This window comes from Alligator sinensis, unplaced genomic scaffold (genome assembly GCF_000455745.1).
Source record: "Alligator sinensis unplaced genomic scaffold, ASM45574v1 scaffold178_1, whole genome shotgun sequence".
Taxonomy (NCBI): Eukaryota; Metazoa; Chordata; order Crocodylia; family Alligatoridae; genus Alligator; species Alligator sinensis.
Window position 1 is genome coordinate 483,267 of NW_005842031.1, and position 20,974 is coordinate 504,240.

The 20,974-nt window shown below is 42.1% G+C and overlaps 1 protein-coding gene across 5 annotated transcripts in view; it reads left to right on the plus strand.

The window, feature by feature from the left end:
* The window catches only part of RAB3GAP2 (RAB3 GTPase activating non-catalytic protein subunit 2), a 75,168-nt gene that overhangs the window by 20,870 nt on the left and 33,324 nt on the right, over positions 1-20,974 (plus strand). For all 5 annotated transcript variants that reach the window (XM_006022340.3, XM_006022341.3, XM_025202569.1 and 2 more), the window contains 11 exons: positions 4,402-4,449; positions 4,597-4,672; positions 7,319-7,420; positions 8,367-8,466; positions 10,441-10,539; positions 11,873-12,021; positions 13,157-13,236; positions 13,338-13,427; positions 15,429-15,568; positions 20,015-20,231; positions 20,581-20,724. In XM_006022340.3, coding sequence (XP_006022402.1) covers positions 4,402-4,449; positions 4,597-4,672; positions 7,319-7,420; positions 8,367-8,466; positions 10,441-10,539; positions 11,873-12,021; positions 13,157-13,236; positions 13,338-13,427; positions 15,429-15,568; positions 20,015-20,231; positions 20,581-20,724 — 1,245 coding nt within the window. The remainder of the gene's footprint in view (positions 1-4,401; positions 4,450-4,596; positions 4,673-7,318; positions 7,421-8,366; positions 8,467-10,440; positions 10,540-11,872; positions 12,022-13,156; positions 13,237-13,337; positions 13,428-15,428; positions 15,569-20,014; positions 20,232-20,580; positions 20,725-20,974) is intronic.

Below are 20,974 nucleotides of genomic sequence, written 5' to 3' on the forward strand. Positions count from 1 at the left end.
TGGAGCCTCTGGGACTACATGGCAGAGCTCCTCCCCTGCCCCGCCCCAATAGCTGTCCTGCCTGGCCCCAGCATCCTGGCAATTTAATAAAAATTAAGCCCCAGACTCATCGACTGCAGCAGTGGTGATCAGGGGCCTCTGAGGGCTCGTGGCAGAGCCTCCCTGTACAGCACCCCAGTTGTGTTGTTGTGTTTCCTCCCACCCCCCCTCCCCGCCTGGCACCCATGCAGCAGCAACTACCGTATGGCACAGGTGCAGTGTGGCTTAGCAAGGCACTACGCTGAGTGATGCATCCGATGAATACTCTAAAATACATTCCTGGCTTTTCATTGCTTCTTTCCTCTGACTTAAAGTAACACAAGCTCTTTCATAGGAGCAACTCCATTTACACTGGTAAAATCTCTTTTGGTAAGTTAGTATGATATGCAGGTTTGATGGGTACTTAAAGACTATGGAACTTGTTTCCAATATCTCCTTAACTGGTAATATCTGCTGTTCACTAAACTTTACTTTTATGTACATGACTTCACTAAATTCTTTAATATATCTCTATTATTTACAACTGTTCATAGATTTCTAGGGTTGGAAGGGACCTTGTAGATCATAGAGTCCGAACCCTTGTTCTAGGCAGGAAATAGCGCTGGGGTTAAGTAACCCCAGCCAGCTGCTTGAATAATCTCTTTTTGAACACCTCCAAGGTAAGGGAAAGCACCTCTTCTCTTGGAAGCCCGTTCCATATTTTGGCAACCCTCACCGTAAAGAATTTCTTCCTGATGTCCAATCTAAATCTACTCTCCTTTAGTTTGTGGCCATTATTTCTAGTAACTTTGAGGGACGCCTTGGTAAACAGAGTATCCCCTATTCCCTGCTGACCCACCCCCCCGATGAGTTTGTAGACAGCCACAAGATCACCTCTCAGCCTTCTCTTGTAGAGGCTAAACAGGTTCAGGTCCCTCAGTCTGTCTTTTGCAGGCCCTCAAACATACGAGTAGCCCTTCTCTGAACCCCATGGCTGCCCTGCAAGGTTATTCACATTCCTCTTGAAGTGCGGCACCCAAAATTGGATGCAATACTCCAGCTGTGGTCTCGCCAATGCCGCATAAAGGGGAAGTATCACCTTCTTAGACCTGCTCATGATGCACCTACTAATGCAAGAAAGAGTGCGGTTAGCCTTGCTTATTACCTCGTCACATTGGCAAATCATGTTCATTTTTGCGTTGCCTATGACTCCGAGATCCCTTTCCACTGCCATGGTACTCAGAATGGTACTTCCCAGTCTGTAGGTGTATTGGAGACTCTTTCTCCGCAAGTGCATTACCTTGCATTTATCCTTGTTAAATTGCATCCTATTCTGATGTGCCCACTTCCCCTGTTTTCAAATTTATATTTAGAAGATTAGAATAATCTTCAATTTTTTTAACAGCTTGAATGCTTTTTTGTTCTTAGGGGAATAGAGCTTACCTGTAATGTCTGCAGTAGTTGTTTCAGTTTGACATTTAACGTGTAACTGCGTTGGAAATGTCACCTCCCTGATATACTGCCTGTATAAGAGAACATTTGCTCTGTTAATAAGCGTTTCCATAAAAACCTTATGCTATTTTATATCCTTATTTTGGAAAATGAGTAACCACAGTGTATATTTGTTCTGGCTTATAGTTCAAAGAAATATTTTTAATTATTTCCTGTGAAATGTATATTGACAGCAAACCAGCTACCAAACTCCCAAGCCCTGTACAGCAGATATGGGTCAGGTCACACCCCGTCCCCTCACCACTACAGCTGGATGAGGCCAGGTCACACCCTTTTCCCTTGGCAGGTTGGGGCTGGCTCAGGCTCCTCCTCTCCACCCCTGCAGAGCCAGATTAAGTCCCCTTCCCCCATTGGGCTGGGCCTACACCCCTTTTCCACCGTGAGGCTGGGTTGGAGCTTGGTCATGCCTCCTCCCCCTGTGGGGTTGGGTTGGGGCTAGACCATGCCCCTTTTCCACCTGAACCATGCCCTCTTCCTCCCCTGAAGGGCCAGGTTGGACCTGGGCTGTCCCTTGGCCCTGCACAGCTGAATGGGGCTCTGCTGCAACTGCCTTGTTCTGCATAGGGACCACCAGCCGGATCTGGCCTGCAGGCAGCCTGGGCACCTCCCATCCAGCCTGCTGGCCAAAAAGGTTGAGCACCACAGTTCTAAGTGGTAAAATGCAATGAAAATTGAGTGTGCTAGATCACAGGTGTACTTCATTTTGACAGGTATAATTTAATTAGATTATTCTTCATATGCTAGTAAAGGTACTTCAGTAGTTTTGCAAACATTGTGCAAACTTAGTAATATGAGACCTCATGAGAACACTGTACTTCTAACTGCAGTGCTTTTTATGGGAGTAGTGAGGCCTAGGGATAATCAAATGAAAATAGGCAGGGTTCTTTATTAATTTGCTTTCATGTAACCTAAGGGTGGCAACATGAGGCCCATGGGCTGGATATAGCTCGTGGAGCCATTGGATCCAGCCTGCAGAGCTGGGCATCTTTGGGGATAGCTAGGGTTGCATTGTATGCACATGAGTGGGGTGGAGCCAGGGCGCTCACACATTGAAGAGGTGTGCCAGGGCTGTGTGACTGGTAGTTATGCTAGGGCTGCAGCTGGGATCCAGGGAGCGGTGGAAGCAGGGAGAAGCCATTGCCATGGCAGCCAGGTTGCAACACCAACCTGTCTCAGACGTGAGCTTGGTTGTTTTGGCCCACAGCTCCAAAAGGTTGCTGATATAGACCATATCAACATTATTACTAAGCACAGAATTTAATTTATACTTACTTATTTCTCTTGGAAATTTTCTAGCATCTTGTTAATTACAGGTTTGTTATTTCTTGTGCAACTTTTTGTTATTCCTTTAAAATAGGAAGAATGACATTTGAAAGCAGAAACTAGCCATTTTACCTTGCATTGATTTCCACCCCTCACCCCAGTAAATTATCAAAGCCAAATTACTCTTTAATACTATTTAGAAAAATCTGTTCAAAAATCTGTTCTTACTTGGAACACTTGACAAATAGTACTCCTAAACATCTCAGACATAGAATTGTGTAATTTATAGGTCCTGAACTCAAATTAATTTCTGATCCTTTTATTTCCTTTGAAAACGACATAAAACAATTTTATGCTATTTCACCAGCTGTAACAATTGAGAACCTAAATCTCATTCTTAAATATGTACAATCTTAACCATTTTCTAGTAGTCAATTGGAATCGAAAAATAGCATATCTTTCCCTTTTATTCTGAGTCAACAGCTGCAGATTTTTTACATTATTCAGGCAGTTCCTGCTGTCCTTTAAACCAGGGGTTTTCAGCCTTTTTAAGGAGTGTACCTCTTTTGGTGGTGGCAGCTGGATGCGGAGCAGGGGGGTAGCAGTGGTCTCATGGTGGTAGCCGGTTGCATGTGTGACTGGGCTGCTGACTGGCCTTGGACCCTTACGCTTGGCCAATCGCATGCCGCCTGTCAACAGCCTGCAGAGCCACATGTGCAACATGCAGCAGTGGCGCAAGGTAGTGGATGGTCTCTGGCCAGCCAGGCAGCACCTGTGTGGCCGGCAGAGGGGAGCCACTGCTCCCTCTTCCTTCCCCCGCCCCCCATGGCCCTGCTTCTGGGAGCGGATGGCATGGGGTAGTGGGCAGCGCTTCATCCCTGCCTGCCCATGCATACCCCCTAGCATCTTTCCAAGTATCCCTGGCTATATACATACCCCCAGTCGACAATCCCTGCTTTAAAAAATGGATTCTGTGCTTTGTTCATTCGGTGTAATCTTAATAGCTAAATAATTTGTTAATGTCTGTCTTTTTATAGTGATGTACTGAAAGCATTTGCAGTATTAGTTTATAGCTTATTTTTTTGCCTCACAATTGTATTCTTTTTTTACTGCATCTTTCTCAGACAGTATGACTCATGTTAATGTTTTTGTGGCATGTGCTGTTTTTGCATCTTTTGCTTTCTGCTTTATTATACTTTTTTCCAGGGACTTCGTTACTTTATATGTACACCAGTAATTTCTTAAAATGTAACACATACTGCTATAAAAATACCTATATTTTTAATAATAGAAATGAGAGTGGTTTTTCTTCAACCACTTTGGGTAGCAAATCCACAATGACATAAATAGATGCTGCAGCTGTCTTTTCTTAATACACAGTGTGCCACTTTAAATTGTGTATAATTTCGCAGAATGGTTTTGTTAGCATTTTGCTGTTTATTTATCTCTGTTACATATTCATCTTTAATAAAGTAAATATTTTTTAAACATTAGAACTACTTAGTAAAATATGAAAATGTATTAAATTTTTGTGTAACAGTAAACGATGGCAGTGTGTCATCTGAACTTGAGCATGAAATATACTTAATATTTTTGTTTTCTTTTTAGAGAATGTGTAAGTAGTGCCTTGTGCATTCCATTGGCAAGTCAAAAGAGGTAAGAATAGACGGACTTTCCTGTGTGCCATCTTCTGCTTTCAGATAATTTCATTTCTTTTAAAATCAGTGGAATGTATTTGTATGTCTCTGAAGCTAGGACTTGATCTTTCTCTTAAATATTTGTTTTTATCTTTGAATGGGACAGGAGCTCCACGGGCCGTCCTGATTGGACTTGCATTGTGGTAGGCTTCACTTCTGGCTACGTTCGTTTCTACACTGAGGTGAGTCTTTGTTTCTCAGCATTGAGCAGCTGTAAAGTAATGATGTATTGCTGCACCTTGTAAAATTTTCTTCTTTCAGTGCTTGTCCATTTGCACATTCTTGGTGTAGGTGTACATATGTCTCGAGTGCCAAAGTTGTTTGCAAAGATTTTGTCCTAAAACTGGCCATATAGAGTGCATGTGTCCCACCTCTCTTCATGTTCTGTGCCAAAATTGTGAAGCTCAGTGAATGTTTTCAGCTGCTTTGTTCCTCTCAACTATGTTGTGTGAGTGTCTACAGTCTGTTCAAACTCTGCTCAGCTTACAGCTCTTCTAAAAGCCTTCTGCTATTGGGTTTTTTTTGTTTGGTCTTCCATTCTTCTTTCCTGGAGAATTGCTCTATCACTACTTTTTCTTTGCCCGCTCCCTTTTTTCACTTTGGTTTCTGATTCTTTGGTTAAATCTCAGGTGTCCTCTAGGTGGTGCTGTCTGCTGCTTCAACTATATGAGGCTGTATTTTACCCCCATATTAAACTGATCATTTTGTAATTTTATTTTCCTTTTCAGTATACTTTTTTCACTTGAATGTTGTCATGGTTCTCTGAGATTTCGGCTCTGTCCATCCTGCAGTGGAGCAAAATGCCTGCTATGGATGGATGTAACAACTGCCTCTTTTTGTGGTGTCCCATGTTTCTAGGAAGTGTTCCATTTGTAAGTCTCCCAGGTTAGAAAGAAGTGCAAGGCCAGGCTCTATGTTTGATTCCTTGGGAAAGTTCAGGGGGTTAGTTTCTGTTCTGGGAGCACAAAATACAAAGAATGTCCAGAACCTCAGAGCAAGTCTCCTGTTTCCTTCCTGGCATTTGACCCAGTTGTATCTTTCTCTGACTTCCCATTGTGGCCATTATGGCCCTTGTCTTTTCATCTATGGACTGACTCTGGGTACAGGTAATACTGACCAGGCTTCCATTCTTCAGCCTCAACTGTGCAAATGCTTTCTACATAATCTTTGGGTCTTCTCCTCAGTTTGGGAGGACTCCAAGGATCTGGCTTCTATGACAAAGGTGGTACCTGACAACAGTTTGCTCTCTTCTTCCTCACCAAATGCACCTGGCCCTTATCATTTTCAATAGATGATTTTAGAGCAGGGGTGCTCAACTTCCAGATGTGGCCCATTGATTTGGCATTCAGCCTGCAGGGATCCCTGTGGGTCAGAAAATTTGGCAGCAGGGGAAGTTCCTCATGGCTGGATCCAGCTCTCCCTGGGCTAATTCTGCACAGTGGGATCGGGGCTCAGCCAAAACTTCCCTCCAGGCTGCCCTAGATGCAGAGAATGCCATCTCCCTTTCTGTGACCGTGGCATATGCATGAGATTTATTTTTCTTCATCCCAGGGCTCTGGTATCCCAAGAGAGGTGCAGAATATGATAGAAAGAATCATGCTCATTAGTTCTAAAACTGATGATATGTTGCATAGCCTTAAAGATTAGAGGACCATCCTTCATTCCCTTGAAGTCTGTACACTTGGCTATAAGAGGAAGCACAGATCTAAATCCTATTCAGAGCAAAGACCATCCCAACAGTCTTTTTTTGTTCTTCCTTCTCTCACGTTCTGTCTGCAGGAGTCCCCAAGAAGTTGCCAGCATCTCAGTAAGTTTTGGCATTCCTCTCTTGTTGCTCCATTGTTTAGTTATAGCAAGTCAGGTTTTGTTTTTTTATACCTGTAAAAGCTTTTCATCAATAATTGAGAGGTGCATCCTGCCTTCCAAGGCTGTCATCCACCTCCCTTCCTTTTCGACAGCTGTGGGTCCTTAACCACTAATGGCTGATCAATCACTTCTCAATACAATTATGGCTAGATTTGCAGAATTGAGTTTGCTGTCCATTCCCAATTCCCCTTCCCTGTCTGTCTTCAGAAGGACGTGTTCATGAGCTGTTGTGACAGGTTTGCCGCCCCCCCGCCCTCCCCCCGTTAGCCTAGTGACAATGGAAGGGGGTTCCTCTGCATCTTAGAAGAATGGGATTTTTTACAGTGGTTACTTGGTTCCTGGGAGGAATGGTGGGTGTGCAGTCCACCTTGGATATAAGAAAGCTCAAGTCTTCTATTTGCAATCTCATGTTCAATGTTTTGTTATTAGCTGCTGTTGCTCAGTCTCTGATGTGAGCCTGCTTAGCATCTGAGTCATCACTTAGCTTCTGTTTCATTAGTGAATTATTACCTATTAAGCATCTGTCTCAGTGGTGAGTCATCAAATTCCCAGAGAAAATAACTGTTTTGTGGTGGGCTGAGAGTGTTTTCAGTACATGGCTCTTTCATTTGTTACAGCTCTTAGGGTCTTCATTTGGCTCATTTCAGTTGTCAGTGGCCTGTCTCAGGAAGACAGAGTTGCAGTGTACTCTTATCTGGATGGTTGGCTGTCTGGTCATCTCTTGGATCACTGTGTACCCAAGTGCAGTCTCAGTTGTGTTGTATATCAATGTGGACCCGAGCATGGGAAGGGCAGGTACAAGCATGCTATATAGTTTCTGCTAAGGGAAAAAGGTTCCAGGCTCAAGGGCTTGAGGTGCCTTTATACCCACTCAGCATTCCAGTTACTGGTAAGTTCTCATTTCTGTGGCCTAATTTCAGTGGCAGATGAATAAATGTTTGCATTCTGTATTCTTTCTCTAGAATGGAGTGTTACTTCTTGCACAGCTTTTAAATGAAGATCCTGTCCTGCAGCTTAAGTGCAGAACGTATGAAATTCCCAGGCATCCTGGAGTCACAGAACAGGTATCGAAGCAAATTATTTCAGAAGAGAAATGATACTGTTCCAGGACATGCCCAGAATTCTTTTCTCCATAAGCCTTGTGTTTTAGCATTTTTAACCAGTGTAAATCTTACAGTAGGAGACCAGGGACTTGTGCTAGACTAGTGGTCAGCAACCTTTTAAGACAGCAGGTTGGATTGACCCCATTTGATTCTGAGGCAGGAAAGCGCTAGAATCAAGCCACTGCCACTGCTTTTCCTATGGGCAGCACAAGGGAAGCACCTACTGCTGCTGCTTTTCCCTGTGGTGGCAGAGGAAAGCAACTGCTGTTGAAGCTGGCCATTCCACTCTCCTCTCTCCCCCACCGTCCTTCATTTATGGGTTGGATTAAATGGCTTTGTGGGCTGGGTTTGGCCCATGGCTTGTAAATTACTGATCCCTGTTCTAGAAAAAGAGTCCTTAAACCAACTAATTATAAAGATGCAGACAGGAGCATACCATGGTGTCTCACATTGTCTGGATTATTTCTAGTCCTGTAAGGTAGAGAGTAACTGAATTACTGTAGCATTCTTGTAAATGAATGCTTCACTTGGTGCCCTTTCCTTTTAATTAAATTTATAAACTTTTACATGCTGCAATAACTTGTGTGTGTTTTTAAACTAAATATGTTAAAAAATATAAATATGACTAGGCATATAAAATTCAATGATAGGATAGAACTCTAAGGGTAATTACAAAATAGCCTTTATATCTAAATAACTTGAATGCTGAGATGTCAGAGAAATTAAGACTCCTTTCCTTATCTGTACCTCATATTCCATTGTGTGAAACCCATTAGAAATTAACTGTTTAAGTGTAACTCTTGTCTTGCATTGTTTATAAAGCTTGTCTTCAGAGGAAAAAGCTAAGCTGTTAAGCTGTTAAGATGCTGAAAAGTGATTGTCTTCCTTACCTCATTTTTAAATAAAGAACGAAGAACTGAGTATCCTGTATCCAGCTGCAATTGTAACTATTGATGGTTTCAGCCTCTTCCAGTCCCTTCGTGCTTGTCGTAATCAGGTGGCAAGAGGTATGTTTTAAGAGAGGCTGCCTATTACTGTGATCTACAATGGTTTTCAAACTTGCAGTCTAACATGGTGGCTTCTTTGTGACATACAGAATAAAGACAAGTTGAGGCTACATGTGATTTGTCAGTTTTATACAAGCTTATATTTCCACGCAGGAAAATACTTGCCAAGGGATGCTTTTTACCTGAAGAGTAGGATTTCCATTGATGAGAGAGCCCATCTGTTTAATTTCAATTCTGTAGGACTTTTTCTTTTAGAGTTGCTAGACTACAAGAAAAGTTGCAGATGCTAATTTTGGTTATAATGAGGAATATCCTCATTAGGATATCCTCAATAGCCTTCTTATATCTTCTATGACAAGACCAACAAAATCTAGCTTCTATTTTAGTGTGTTCAGTAAAAGTATTTTGGCAGCTTTTCAGGTTCTACTCCCTTGTAAATTTATACTTATGAATATTAATGAGGCCTGAGGTGAGCACATTGCTAGAAACACAGGTATACTAATGCATATTCTGTAGGGCTGTGCAAAGCTTCGGTTGCCGATTCGATTCAGCAGAGATTCGGTTTGATTTGGTGGCCAAATCTCCGAATCAAATCAGAGCCCTCCAAATGGTTTTGGAGAGATTCAGAAAGATTCTACAATTTGGACATAAACACAGCTTTAAATGTTTTTTCTACATACCTCAAGGTACCAGGTGGCTCATGAATGCTGTGATGGTGAGGCTGATGGAGCGTCCCACAGGAGCACAAGGGGGGTCTCCAGCGTGCTTGGCAGCAGACTTGGAAGTGGACCAGAAGCACTTCTGGGTCTACCAGGGAGTGCGCTGCTTCCCCCCCGCGCAACTGGGGGGATACCCAGGGTCCCGTTCCCCAACCCCCTGTGCTTGGCAGTGGACCTGGAAGTGGATCCAGACGTGCTTTGGGTCCGCTTCCAGGTTCACCACCAAGTGTGTGCCCCCTCCCCTCGTGCTCCTATGGGACGCTCCATCTGCCCCAGCATCGCAGCGTTTGCAAGCCACACCTGGTACCTTGAGTTATATAGAAAAAACATGTAAAGCTGCGTCTATGTCCAGGTTACTGATTCTCTGAATCGGCATCAAATCTTTGGATTCAGCTGAATCGAATCGGGACAGTGATCGATCCAAATCAAATCAAATTGCTGTCCCTATTCAGTCCAAATCAAATGTGGCCTGTTTCTCATACTCCTAGTATTCTGTGATTTGGGAGCTCTGAATCTACTTACTTGCATTTGGCATGGGCCAGCCTCCACAAACATAGCACAAATACGAACGAGTATGGAACATTATTATTAAATCAAAATTAATAAGGGAAAGCAAATTGCCAAAAGGATTATTTTGGAATTAAAAAAATACAACTGCGTTAGATATTATGATTGTAACTTTTCTGGACAATAACGTTCAAATTCTTATTTTGTTTAGCATATATGTCAAAGTGTTATACAAAAATGTCTTAAAGAGTTGCAGGTTACTCTATGGACTGAGGTCTAATGACCACCAAAAACTTTTAAATTTTCTCCAAATGTATTACTTGCAGCAACATTGACCCATGTTATTGATAGTAAAAAACCAGATGCTCAACCCCAGACCCATGGAGCCATGGTATCTAGTCCATGGGGTCCCCACAGGTCTAGAAATTTGGTGGCAGGGGGTGGGGGCAATTAAGACCTTCACTGTTCCCCTGCTGCCAAATTTCTAAGCTTCTGAAGGCTGGATCAGCCCTAGCCAGGTCAGCCCCACATGGAGGTAATTGGGCCCCCGGCAAGGTGTTGCCACATCCCAAATTGGACCCATTGATCAGATCTGGCCCATTGGGCTGACCTGGCATTGCTTATGTGGCCTGTGGATGAAAAAAGAGCACCACTGGTATAAAATGTTATTGCATTAGCTGACATGTTTTTGCCTATAGTAGTTTTTGAACTAACTGCTATTTTTATTTGTCTCAAAAAAACTTGGCAGCGGCAGCATCAGGCAATGAGAACGTTCAGCCCCCACCATTAGCTTATAAGAAGTGGGGCTTGCAGGATGTGGATGCTATTATTGACCATGCAAGTGTTGGTAAGCGGTACCATTTAACTTCAGGCCTTCAACAGATGAAATAATTTTACCATTTTTATTCTGTTTGAATAAGGGGGTTCCCACAGATGCCAGAGTATTGATATAGGATGATGCTTGAATAAAGAAATCTAGGAGTTATCTGGAGAAGATTAAGGACTTGTGGATGAGTTGAGCCATCACTGAAAGAAACATTTCCTCTTCTGTAGTCTCTTTTATCACTGCACCAGAAGGAAAGAAGATGTAGCATCTTTTTGGGAATCTTTTCCATCTTTGCCTGCCCCCCCCCCCCCCCCTTTTTTTTTTTTTTTCCCCTTATTTTGAGTGAGGCCAGGTCAGATGTAGTCTCCTCCTATATTAGTGGCAAATTACAGGATTGTCTGGTAGAAAGAATAAAGACTAGTAGAAGGTTTGTCTGCAGTAGGTAGTTTGAGGTTCAGATAGTTTATTTCCAGAGAGAATGGTACTGGCCTCCAGTTAGTCTGAGACTCTGGATCTCTGGGAATGGGGGAAGCTTGCTTGTTCTGAAGTCCTCTCAGATGGGTAGATCTTTTGAGGAGGGATATACCTGGCTGATCCACCTGCCTCAAAAGAAAATAGTTGTGAGGAGGAGCAGCTGGATAACCAGTGACATAGATTTCTCAGCTGTTGAATTTTGGGGGTGTGGGTGCATGGCACTACTTCTAGTACCCACCCTATGCTGGTTCTGTGAGGGGCCAGTGATGTGGTTCTCATTATCCAAGCCAGCTATGAAGAGCTTCCTTCTTTAGGATTTCCCTTCTGTCACAGTGACTGTAGAGAGGGAATGGAATCTTAGTCACTACTTAGTCTCTAGTTTCCTTGTTAAAATGCATGATTATCACTTTTTATGTTAATTTTTACAGCTTTATAAAGTAGAGTATAACCCAGATATAGTTTGTAGGCTTAGAATTCTGTAGCTCTTGTGAAGATGAGGGTTTGCAAATTGGTTGGTGGGTATATGCAGTCATTACAAACAGCTGTGATCTGTGCTAGCTGATGGCTGCAATTTTTATTTCAAAGGGAGCTGCTTCTTTGCTCAGCTGTGTTGTACTGCTGAAATGTTTTAGCTGAGGGAAGAAGTGGTACCTTAGTAGTGAAAAGAAAAAAGGCAGCAAGGAGCTGACTACTTCACTTAGAAACCCCACTGTGAATTTAAGCAGGTTGTAAGCCACTTGGATGATCTGGGTTCTGCTGTATTAAAGAAACAGAAGTAAATAAAGTCTCCTCAAGGTTTTTGTAGAATTATGACTGACCAAGAATGTAGAATTTTACAACCTGAAATGCCAAGTAGATCCTTTTCTTTTTTTCTTAATAGGTATCATGACTTTGTCTCCCTTTGATCAAATGAAGACTGCATCCAATATAGGTGGATATAATGCAGCTATAAAGAATAGTCCACCAGCTATGTCTCAGTACATCACTGTTGGGTCCAATCCTTTCACTGGTTTCTTTTTTGCCTTGGAGGTATGTATACAATGTATTATGAAATTAGCTTGATTAATCAATTTGGCTGTATGTATTAATAGCTTTCCCTTTCCATATTGGAGAAAAAAACCTATTTTTGGATAATTCTGCTTTTATCCAAATTTGTGCCGAGTTTTATTTTTCTTCAGCCTTCAGAACTTAGAGGTAATTTGAAGAAAAACTCCTGATGGAATTGGCAGGATCTGTTTGCGAAATATGCCACAGGTTCCTGTCATCCAGGATTTTTAATGCTAAATCAAATGCATTTAATAATAGAAACATTTTTAAAAGTTTATTTTTCTTGCACTTGAGAACTTGTTATCAGTTTACTATTTTTTTAGACTTAATAAAAAGCTTGCGGCATGCATAGTTATGTTGTATAGAGCTGATGACCACCTCTGTTCTCTGTTTCTTTTTTGCTTTAATCGTAACTATTGTAGAAGAAAATTAAAATGATTTTGCTTGTGACCCTTTCACCATGGATTTATGAACTGTGTGTGTGTTGATGAAAAAGGGTGGCTATATATTTGTTTGTTGACGTTCAAAGCTTCCAAAACGGAATGAACTCAAACAAAATGATTAGAAGATGTACACAGTTCTGATTTTGTTCCTCCCCCCCAAAGATATCTGTGGAAAATTTGTACGTGCAGATATCTGTAAGGAGCCAGTACTACATCAGACCAAATAACTCTCCATGAAGCATGAGCATTTTTAACCTCTGTGGTCAGGTAGCATATGAGGCTATCAAGTGTTTGCGGAGGGCTTCTTGAACAGTAAAGTGGGACTTGGAGATGTCAGCATATTATTGTTTTGGAGACAGTGAATTAACAGGCTGCAGAGACTTTTTTTTCTCCCTAGATCCAGGCTCATAAGGCTTCTGTAGCTGAGATTATCTGTAGTTCATTCAGATAGAAAAGCTATTGAAGACTTGTACTAAAAATGAATGTGGATGATGGCAAATTTTGACAGCATACTTATAGACCTTTGCCCAGCACTATATACCTGAGTTAATCTTTACAATTCTGAGTGTTTAGAATTTCAGCATTTGGGTTTATATGGTGCTGTGATTGGATAGATCTTTGTTTAAAAAATTCTGGCATTAACTTGTTTAGGATGTTTTCTTTTCTTCCTTCAGGGTAGCACACAGCCACTATTATCTCATGTTGCACTAGCAGTTGCTAGTAAACTGACTTCAGCACTATTCAGTGCTGCCAGGTAAGAAAATATAAAATAATTTTAAGTAGGACTTTGCTTTAGTAGCTAACTTTCAGGATTTTAATTTTATTAATTTGGGGATCTTTTTTATCTGTTGTAAGTGGCTGGCTTGGTTGGAAGAGCAAGCATGAAGAAGAACCTGTGCAAAAACAGAAACCCAAAGTTGAACCTGCTACCCCATTAGCAGTGAGGCAAGTTTAGTTTCTGTATAGTCCTCAGTTGCTTTGAAGCTTTTCCTTGATTGTTTGAATTATTTGTATATCTGTTTAGCTAGTAAATTGGAGCCATTTTTTCTCGTTACCTACTGTAGCAAGGCTTCTTACTATTTGTAGGGTTTTTATTTATCTTTATAATGAAAATTTAAATTCACTTAGTTTACAAATGAAATGAGTTTAATAGTCTCTGGTTGCCAATGTGTGTCCAACTTTGTGCCCCCGCCCCACCCGAAACAAACAAAAAATACCTCTTGCCCAGTTTAGCAGGAAGGAAATCCTTATTTAAGAGGTTAAGCATAAAAGGCCCAAATTTAACATCTGAAGTAGTACAGTAGAGCTTATGAGCAAGCTCATAAATGACTTGCAGCACATAACACTGCAGACATATCTCAAAGTCCTCGCGAAAATGCTTATTGTGTTTTGTTTTACTCTTTTGAGAAATGAGCACAAAGAGATTGTGTCTTGCCCAGTGGTTCAGAGAGAATCAATAGGAAGTTAGGAAATTTGAATGTAGTTTTCCTGATTCCTAGCCCTTCTGCTTTAAACATCAGGCTGTACTGCCAATCAAAGTATGTATGGGTCTGATTAGCAGTGGAGAGGATCCATGAGATCATAGAATCATAGAAGTAGGGTCGGACGGGATCTTGTAGATCTTTAAGTCCGACCCCCTGCCTGGGCAGGAGGAAACTGGGCTCGAGTGACCCCAGCCAGGTAGGCATCGAGCCGCTTCTTAAAGACCCCCAGAGTAGGAGCCAGCACCACTTACCTTGGAAGTTGGTTCCAGATCCTAGCCGTCCTAACTAAAGTAGTTCCTACAGATGTCTAATCTAAACCTACTCTCCAACAACTTGTGGCCGTTATTCCCTGTTATCCCAGGGGGCGCTAGGGTAAACAAGGTCTCCCCCAAACCCTTCTGGTCCCCCCTAGTGAGTTTATAGATGGTCACAAGGTCCCCCCTCAGCCTTCTCTTGTGAAGGCTGAACAGGTTCAGGTCCTGTAGCCTCTCATTGTAGGGTCTGCCCTGCTGTCCCCGGATCATGCGGGTGGCCCTCCTCTGGACCCTCTCCATGTTGTCCACATCCCTCTTGAAGTGGAGTGCTCAGAACTGGACACAGTACTCCAGCTGTGGCCTGACCAGCATCGCGTAGAGAGGGAGGATCACCTCCTTAGCCCTACTTGAGATGCACCTGTGGATGCATGATAGGGTCCGGTTAGCCCTGCTGACCGTGACCTCGCATTGTCGGCCCATGTTCATCTTGGAGTCAGTGATGACTCCAAGATCCCTTTCTGCCTCCGTGCTCTCAAGAAGGGAGTTTCCCATTTTATAAGCATGCTGCCGGTTACTACTGCCCAAGTGCAGCACCCTGCACTTGTCCGTATTGAAATGCATCCTGTTTTTGTTAGCCCACCCCTGCAACCTATCCAGGTCTTTCTGCAGTCTTTCCCTCCCTACTAGCATGCCCACCTCACCCCAAATTTGAACAGGTTGCTTTTCACCCTGTTGTCCAAATCGCTGATAAAGAAATTGAACAGTGCGGGCCCAAGGACCGAGCCCTGGGGGACTCCTCTGCCCACTCCCCCCAGGTCGAATATGACCCTTCAGCCAATTAGCAATCCATCTGACTATAAACATCAATGCTACAGTCGCCTAGTTTTTTAATCATCTCTTGTTGCAAGATGGTTTCATGCCAGTGCACAACAAGGGAAGTTAAGTGCATGCTTAGCCTCCTCTTTGAATTTTACTTATGAACTGAATTCAGTCTTTTGTATTGCCGTTTTCAGTTCTCAGTTTACTGAGACTTTAAAAAAGACAATAGCATGACATTTTAGAATAGCAAAACGATGCATCTGCATTTTTGTCTATTAAAATAACCCTTTATAGTGTCTGAAACATTTTTACTATTTCTGTATAAGTTTGTATATGGAACTGTTCCTAAATTGTATTTTTGTAAATAATAGTGTTTTTTGTGATTTCAGGTTTGGACTTCCAGATTCCCGACGCCACGGTGAAAGCATATGTCTTTCTCCATGTAACACATTGGCCGCAGTAACGGATGACTTTGGAAGAGTTATTTTACTGGATGTTACAAGAGGACTTGCAGTTCGTATGTGGAAAGGTAAACCTATGGTGTATGGCAGTAAAAAGCAAGCTGTTTGTTAGAAACGTTTTAGTTTTATGTTTAATTGACTTAGAACTATGAGTACTTCCATTCGTGTTTTACTTATAATCTGTGAAATTTAGTATACTTTCAGGATGGCAGAGGTGAGGAATTAGTGTGATTATTAGTGACGGTTTAATTAGTAACCTCAGATACTGATGTATACATCATTTTTGCTTGAATTTCCCTTCCCAGGTCCTGCTGCAGTAAGATCTGTTCACTTTGTTACAAAGGGTTTGAGTTATTTTGTTCAATATGCCCCCTGTGTTGTATAGCTCTAGATCTTTTTTTCTCTTTTTCTTTCTTTTTTTTTAATCTGGGGTAAGGAGCAGCAACGTTCTGTTTCCCTACCCTTCACACCACAGAAATGCTGGGAAAGGCAGAAACTTTCACATTGTTGGGCCAGTTAGCTTTCTTTTTGGGTGTTCTGCCTGTTCTCAGGATAGAGTATTTAATCTCATGTTCTTGGGACCGAGTTCTTTTGTAGGAAAGTTTCAGAAATTTCCCTTTTGAGGGTTACAGATCCAATTGTAGCTGGTGCTATAATATGACCAGAATTTCTAGAAGAAAATTTTTTCCAGCTCCCCCATTACACGGACACATGTTTTGTCATAAGGTGTGAGAGATTATTTAGTATGTTGTCTTCTCTTTACTGTCCATAGAGCAAACCCAGAAGTCTTGGAGGCCTTTAACATGGTAGTCCAGAGGCACTAGGCTGTATTCCATGTATATGATTTCTCTTTTTCCCCACTCAGTTGTCTTGGCCCAGAACTGCTGGTTTTCCCACATGACGTGCATAGGAAAGAAGGGTTGTCCTTTCTCCAGACATTCTTTGTAGATGGGAGGAAGAGAAGTCTCAAAGGGGACAATAAAAGGCCAATTTAAGGAATTATAATAATCAGATTTGCAAGTAAAAATTCTTATTTTGTTGATGCATTGGGTACAGGTACAGCTGCTGTGTGAAGGGAACTTCATTGGGACTGGAATGGTGGGGTGTGAAGGAGTCTTCATTTTCACCATCCTTCCAGCTTGCATAGATATCTTGGCAACTATTATAAAATAATGTCTGTAGTATCTTTGTTCCTCCTAGACATTTCCTTCCCCCATAATTATGGGTTTATCTGGTAAACATATTTATGGCTTGGAAGAGAGTTGCTTTCCCATTTTTATCTTGTCTCTGGTATTTTTATGGTATATTTAATATGCTTCCACATTCACTAGATTCCTTTCTTAGTCAAACAAGCATGTTCTATGTAGATAGCAGTTTTGCCTGCCAAGTTTTCCATATTTATAATTAATTGTTTAAATAACTTTACAGCAAAGGGTGATGTGATCCACGCATTCTCTCACTCACAACATCTTCCAAGTTGTGAACTGTTAATAAGTAATTAATGACTGAATGTTTTGTGTGTTCTTACTGGGACCAGCATGGACTTCAGAGATGCCAGCAAATGAAAGCATATATTTAGAACTATAATTTCTCCTAAGTGATTTCATGAATGGCTTAGAAATCTCATCTGAATTCTGCTTCAGTTTTTTAAAACTTATTTTGTAGATCAATTGCTATGTCTCTGTAAGTGGGTTGTCTAGCCTGCTGGCTTCTCATCAGCCAGTCTTCTTGGGTAACACACTTTTTCAGCAGCAAAGAAACAAAAGGCAAACCATTCTGCCCTGTCCAGTCACCTGGACTCTGAAGCAATTGTGTTCACAATTTGCCTCCTCCTCTCCTGCTTTTCTTTCTTGGGAGCTTTTTAAAGCTCCTAGCAGGACATTACCTGCCTATCCAAATGTTTTGCAGCTGGGCTCTCTCAATAGGGTTGACTGTTCCCTCTTAAAGGAACAGACTGCCCTTTTACAGACTCTGAGAAGAGTTTCTTTATATGTATGTATTAATATAATAGAAATCATAGGAAATTAGGGTTGGAAGGGACCTCAAGAGGTCATCTAGTTCTGCTCAAAGCAGGACCTGCCCTAACTAGATCATTCCAGCCAGAACTTTGAGCTGAACCTCCAAGGATGGAACTTCCACAACCTCTCTGGGTAACCCATTCTATTGCCTCACCACCCTCCTCATGAAAGAGTTTTTCCTCATATCTAACCTAAACTTCCCATGCTGCAACTTGAGACAATTGTTCCTTGTTCTGTTATCTGCCACCACTGAGAACAGTCTAGCTCCATCATCTTTGGAACCCTGCTTCGGGTAGTTAAAGGCTGCTTTCAGATCCCGCCTCCCCTCAGTTTTCTCTTCTCCATGCTAAACAAGACCAGTTCCCTCAGCCTCTCCTCAGAAGTCCTGTTCCCCAGCCCCCTCACTATTTTTGTTGTCACCTGCTGAACTCTCTCCAACTTTGTCGACATCCTTTCTCTAATGGGGGGCCCAAATCTGGACATGGTATTCCAGATGTGGCCTCACCAGTGCTGAATAGAGAGGAAGAATCATTTCTCTCAGTCTGCTGCCAATGCTCCTACTGATGCAGCCCAGTATGCTGTTAGCCTTCTTGGCAACAAGGGTGTGCTGCTGACTCGTATTCCGCTTATTGTCCACTGTAACCCCCAGGTCTTTTTCTGTAGAACTGCTGCTTGGATAATTGGTCCCCAGTCTGTACTGGTGCATGGAATTGTTCCATCCTAAGTGCAGGACTTCTCACTTGTCCTTATTGAACCTCATGAGATTTCTTTTGGTCCAGTTCTCCAATATATCAAGGTCTCTCTTAATCCTAGCCCTACCCTCCAGCATATTTACTACTCCTCGCAGCTTGGTGTCGTCTGTGTACTTGCTGAGGGTGTACTCCATTTCATCTTCCAAATCGTTAATGAAGATATTGAACAAAACTGGCCTCAGGACTGACCCCTGGGGCACTCTACTTCATACTGGCTGCCAACTAGACCTCAGACCATTGATCACTATCTGTTGAGCCTGATGATCCAGCCAGCTTTCTATCCACTTTACAATCCGTTCATCCAACCCATACTTCTGTAACTTGCTTGCAAGAATGCTGTGTGAGATTATATCAAAAGCCTTGCTAAAGTCAAGGTATATCACATCCACTGTTTTTCCCACCTCCACGGAGCCAGTCATATCTCAGAAGGCAATCAGGTTTGTCAGGCATGACTTGCCCTTGTTGAATCCAAGCTGACTGTTCCTGATCATTTTCTTCTTCTCCAAGTGCTTAGAAATGAATTCCTTGAGGACCTGCTCCATGAGTTTTCCAGGGCCTGAGGTGAGGCTGACTGGCCTGTAGTTCCTTGCATCCCCCTTCTTCCCTTGCTTAAAAATAGGCACTATATTTGCCCTTTTCCAATAGTCCAGTACCTCCCCCAGTCGCCATGAGTTTTCAAAGATAATGGCCAGCAGCTCTGCAATTGGCTAACTCCCTCAACACCCTCAGATGCATTGCATCGGGCCCCATGGACTTGTATACATCCAGCTTTTCTAAATAATCCCTAACCTATTCTTTCACCACTTGGGGCTGCTCTCCTGAAACTTTGCTGCCTGGTGCAGTAGTGTGCTTGTCTGTGAAGACTGAGGTAAACAAGGCATTGAGTACTCGAGCTTTTTCCTCATCTGTCACTAGGTTGCCTCTCCCATTCAGTAAGGGATGTCATCTGCACTTGCTGAAACCTGTGCACCATTGCAATACTGATGTTACATTTTTCTGTGGTCATAATAGACAGCCCATTTTCTCTATACAGAAAGAGTATGTGGAGAGCAGATACTTAATCCATTTGTTATGAGAGTGAATGTGAGGAAGTGTCTAGATTAGTTGCATTTACTGCAAAAAAACGTTTTTGTTGTCAGAGTAACCATTTTTTGGGGGGGTTTATTTGGGTGGATGGGAGGCTTCCACCAACCACACATTTTTGGGAGCTACATGGGATCCAGAAATTTACAAGGAAATTCCTGTCTTTTTACCTTTGCATAGGTCTCCATACTCCTGCCTAGGTATACTCATCAAAGGTCCTGATCATCTCTTCTGCATATACCATGATCTAGAAGGATCAACAGTTGCCTATTACTATGATCCTTTATTTAAGGAAGTCTGTGGGAGTTTTTCCACAGATTTCATTGGGCACTGAATTAGCTTCAGACCCGGGGGAGGCTGCTTCAGGCCTGATTGTCCTATCCTCAGTGGCTTCCCTGGAATCATTTTATCTTGTTATCTTGAAAAAGCTCTGCAGGTGGTTCGTAAGGAACACTGTTGTGGGCCATGTTTTGTGTTTCAAATCCTTTACAAGAGTCTCCAGAACAATGACCTGATGAGGTTACTTGCCAGCAGTCCTGTTTTGGAAAAAAAAATTAAATTAGCATGCTAATGTAGTAATGTAAGTTGGCTTTGATGTATCTTTGTAACTTAATCCATTTATAAGAATGAATGACTTCTGTCTCTCTTTTTTTTCCCAAAGGCTACCGTGATGCACAGATTGGCTGGATACAGACAGTAGAGGACCTTCATGAACGAGAGACTGAAAAGTTGGATTTTTCTCCCTTTGGGAATGCTCAAGGTCCAAGTAGAGTGGCACAGTTTCTTGTAATCTATGCTCCAAGGAGAGGTATCCTGGAAGTGTGGAGTACTCAGCAAGGACCCCGAGTTGGTGCCTTTAATGTTGGGAAACATTGTCGGTAAGAAAGGCTCACTATGTTGACATATTAGCCAATGCTAGATTGACATCTCAGGCAGCCTCATGCCAGTGTCTACAATGACAAATTTTGGTAGACTTTTTTTTTTAGTTGCTTTTAACACATCTGATACTGGTCCGAAGTGTAGCTTGCTCTTATTTTATAAATAAACATTGCCGTTTTCGTCTTTGCCCCTCTGGTATGCATCATCATGTAATTAGGTGTTTTGATGGTTTTCATTAGTTATGCTGGTGCTGGCTGTGTGAAAGTCTCTCCTTTCATCCTGCATTTAAACAAGGTATGTTGGCAATCTCACTGTTCAGTGTAAAAGCATTATTTGTGTCTCTTTCAGGTTGCTGTACCCTGGGTATAAAATAATGGGTTTAAACAATGTGACCAGTCAGGGTTGGCAGCCTCAGACTTACCAGATCTGTCTTGTCGACCCAGTATCTGGAAGTATGAAAACTATTCATGTACCTTTCCATTTAGCACTCAGGTAAGGCTGACTGAATTCTCTGTAATCAGTCTATAATAACATAAAAAATTCTATACAATTAATTTTGACTAACTTATGCAAAGAAGACTTAGGACTAGAAGGCCAGATGCTGCTATTCTTTATTTTAGTAGATAGTACATTAATCCCTGAGTAGTCTCAGTATAAAGTAAGGTGCTACTCATTGTGAGTAAAGTAAAATAAAATATATAAATATTTTTGTATGACTTCGTTACAACAGCTTAGAGCAGCT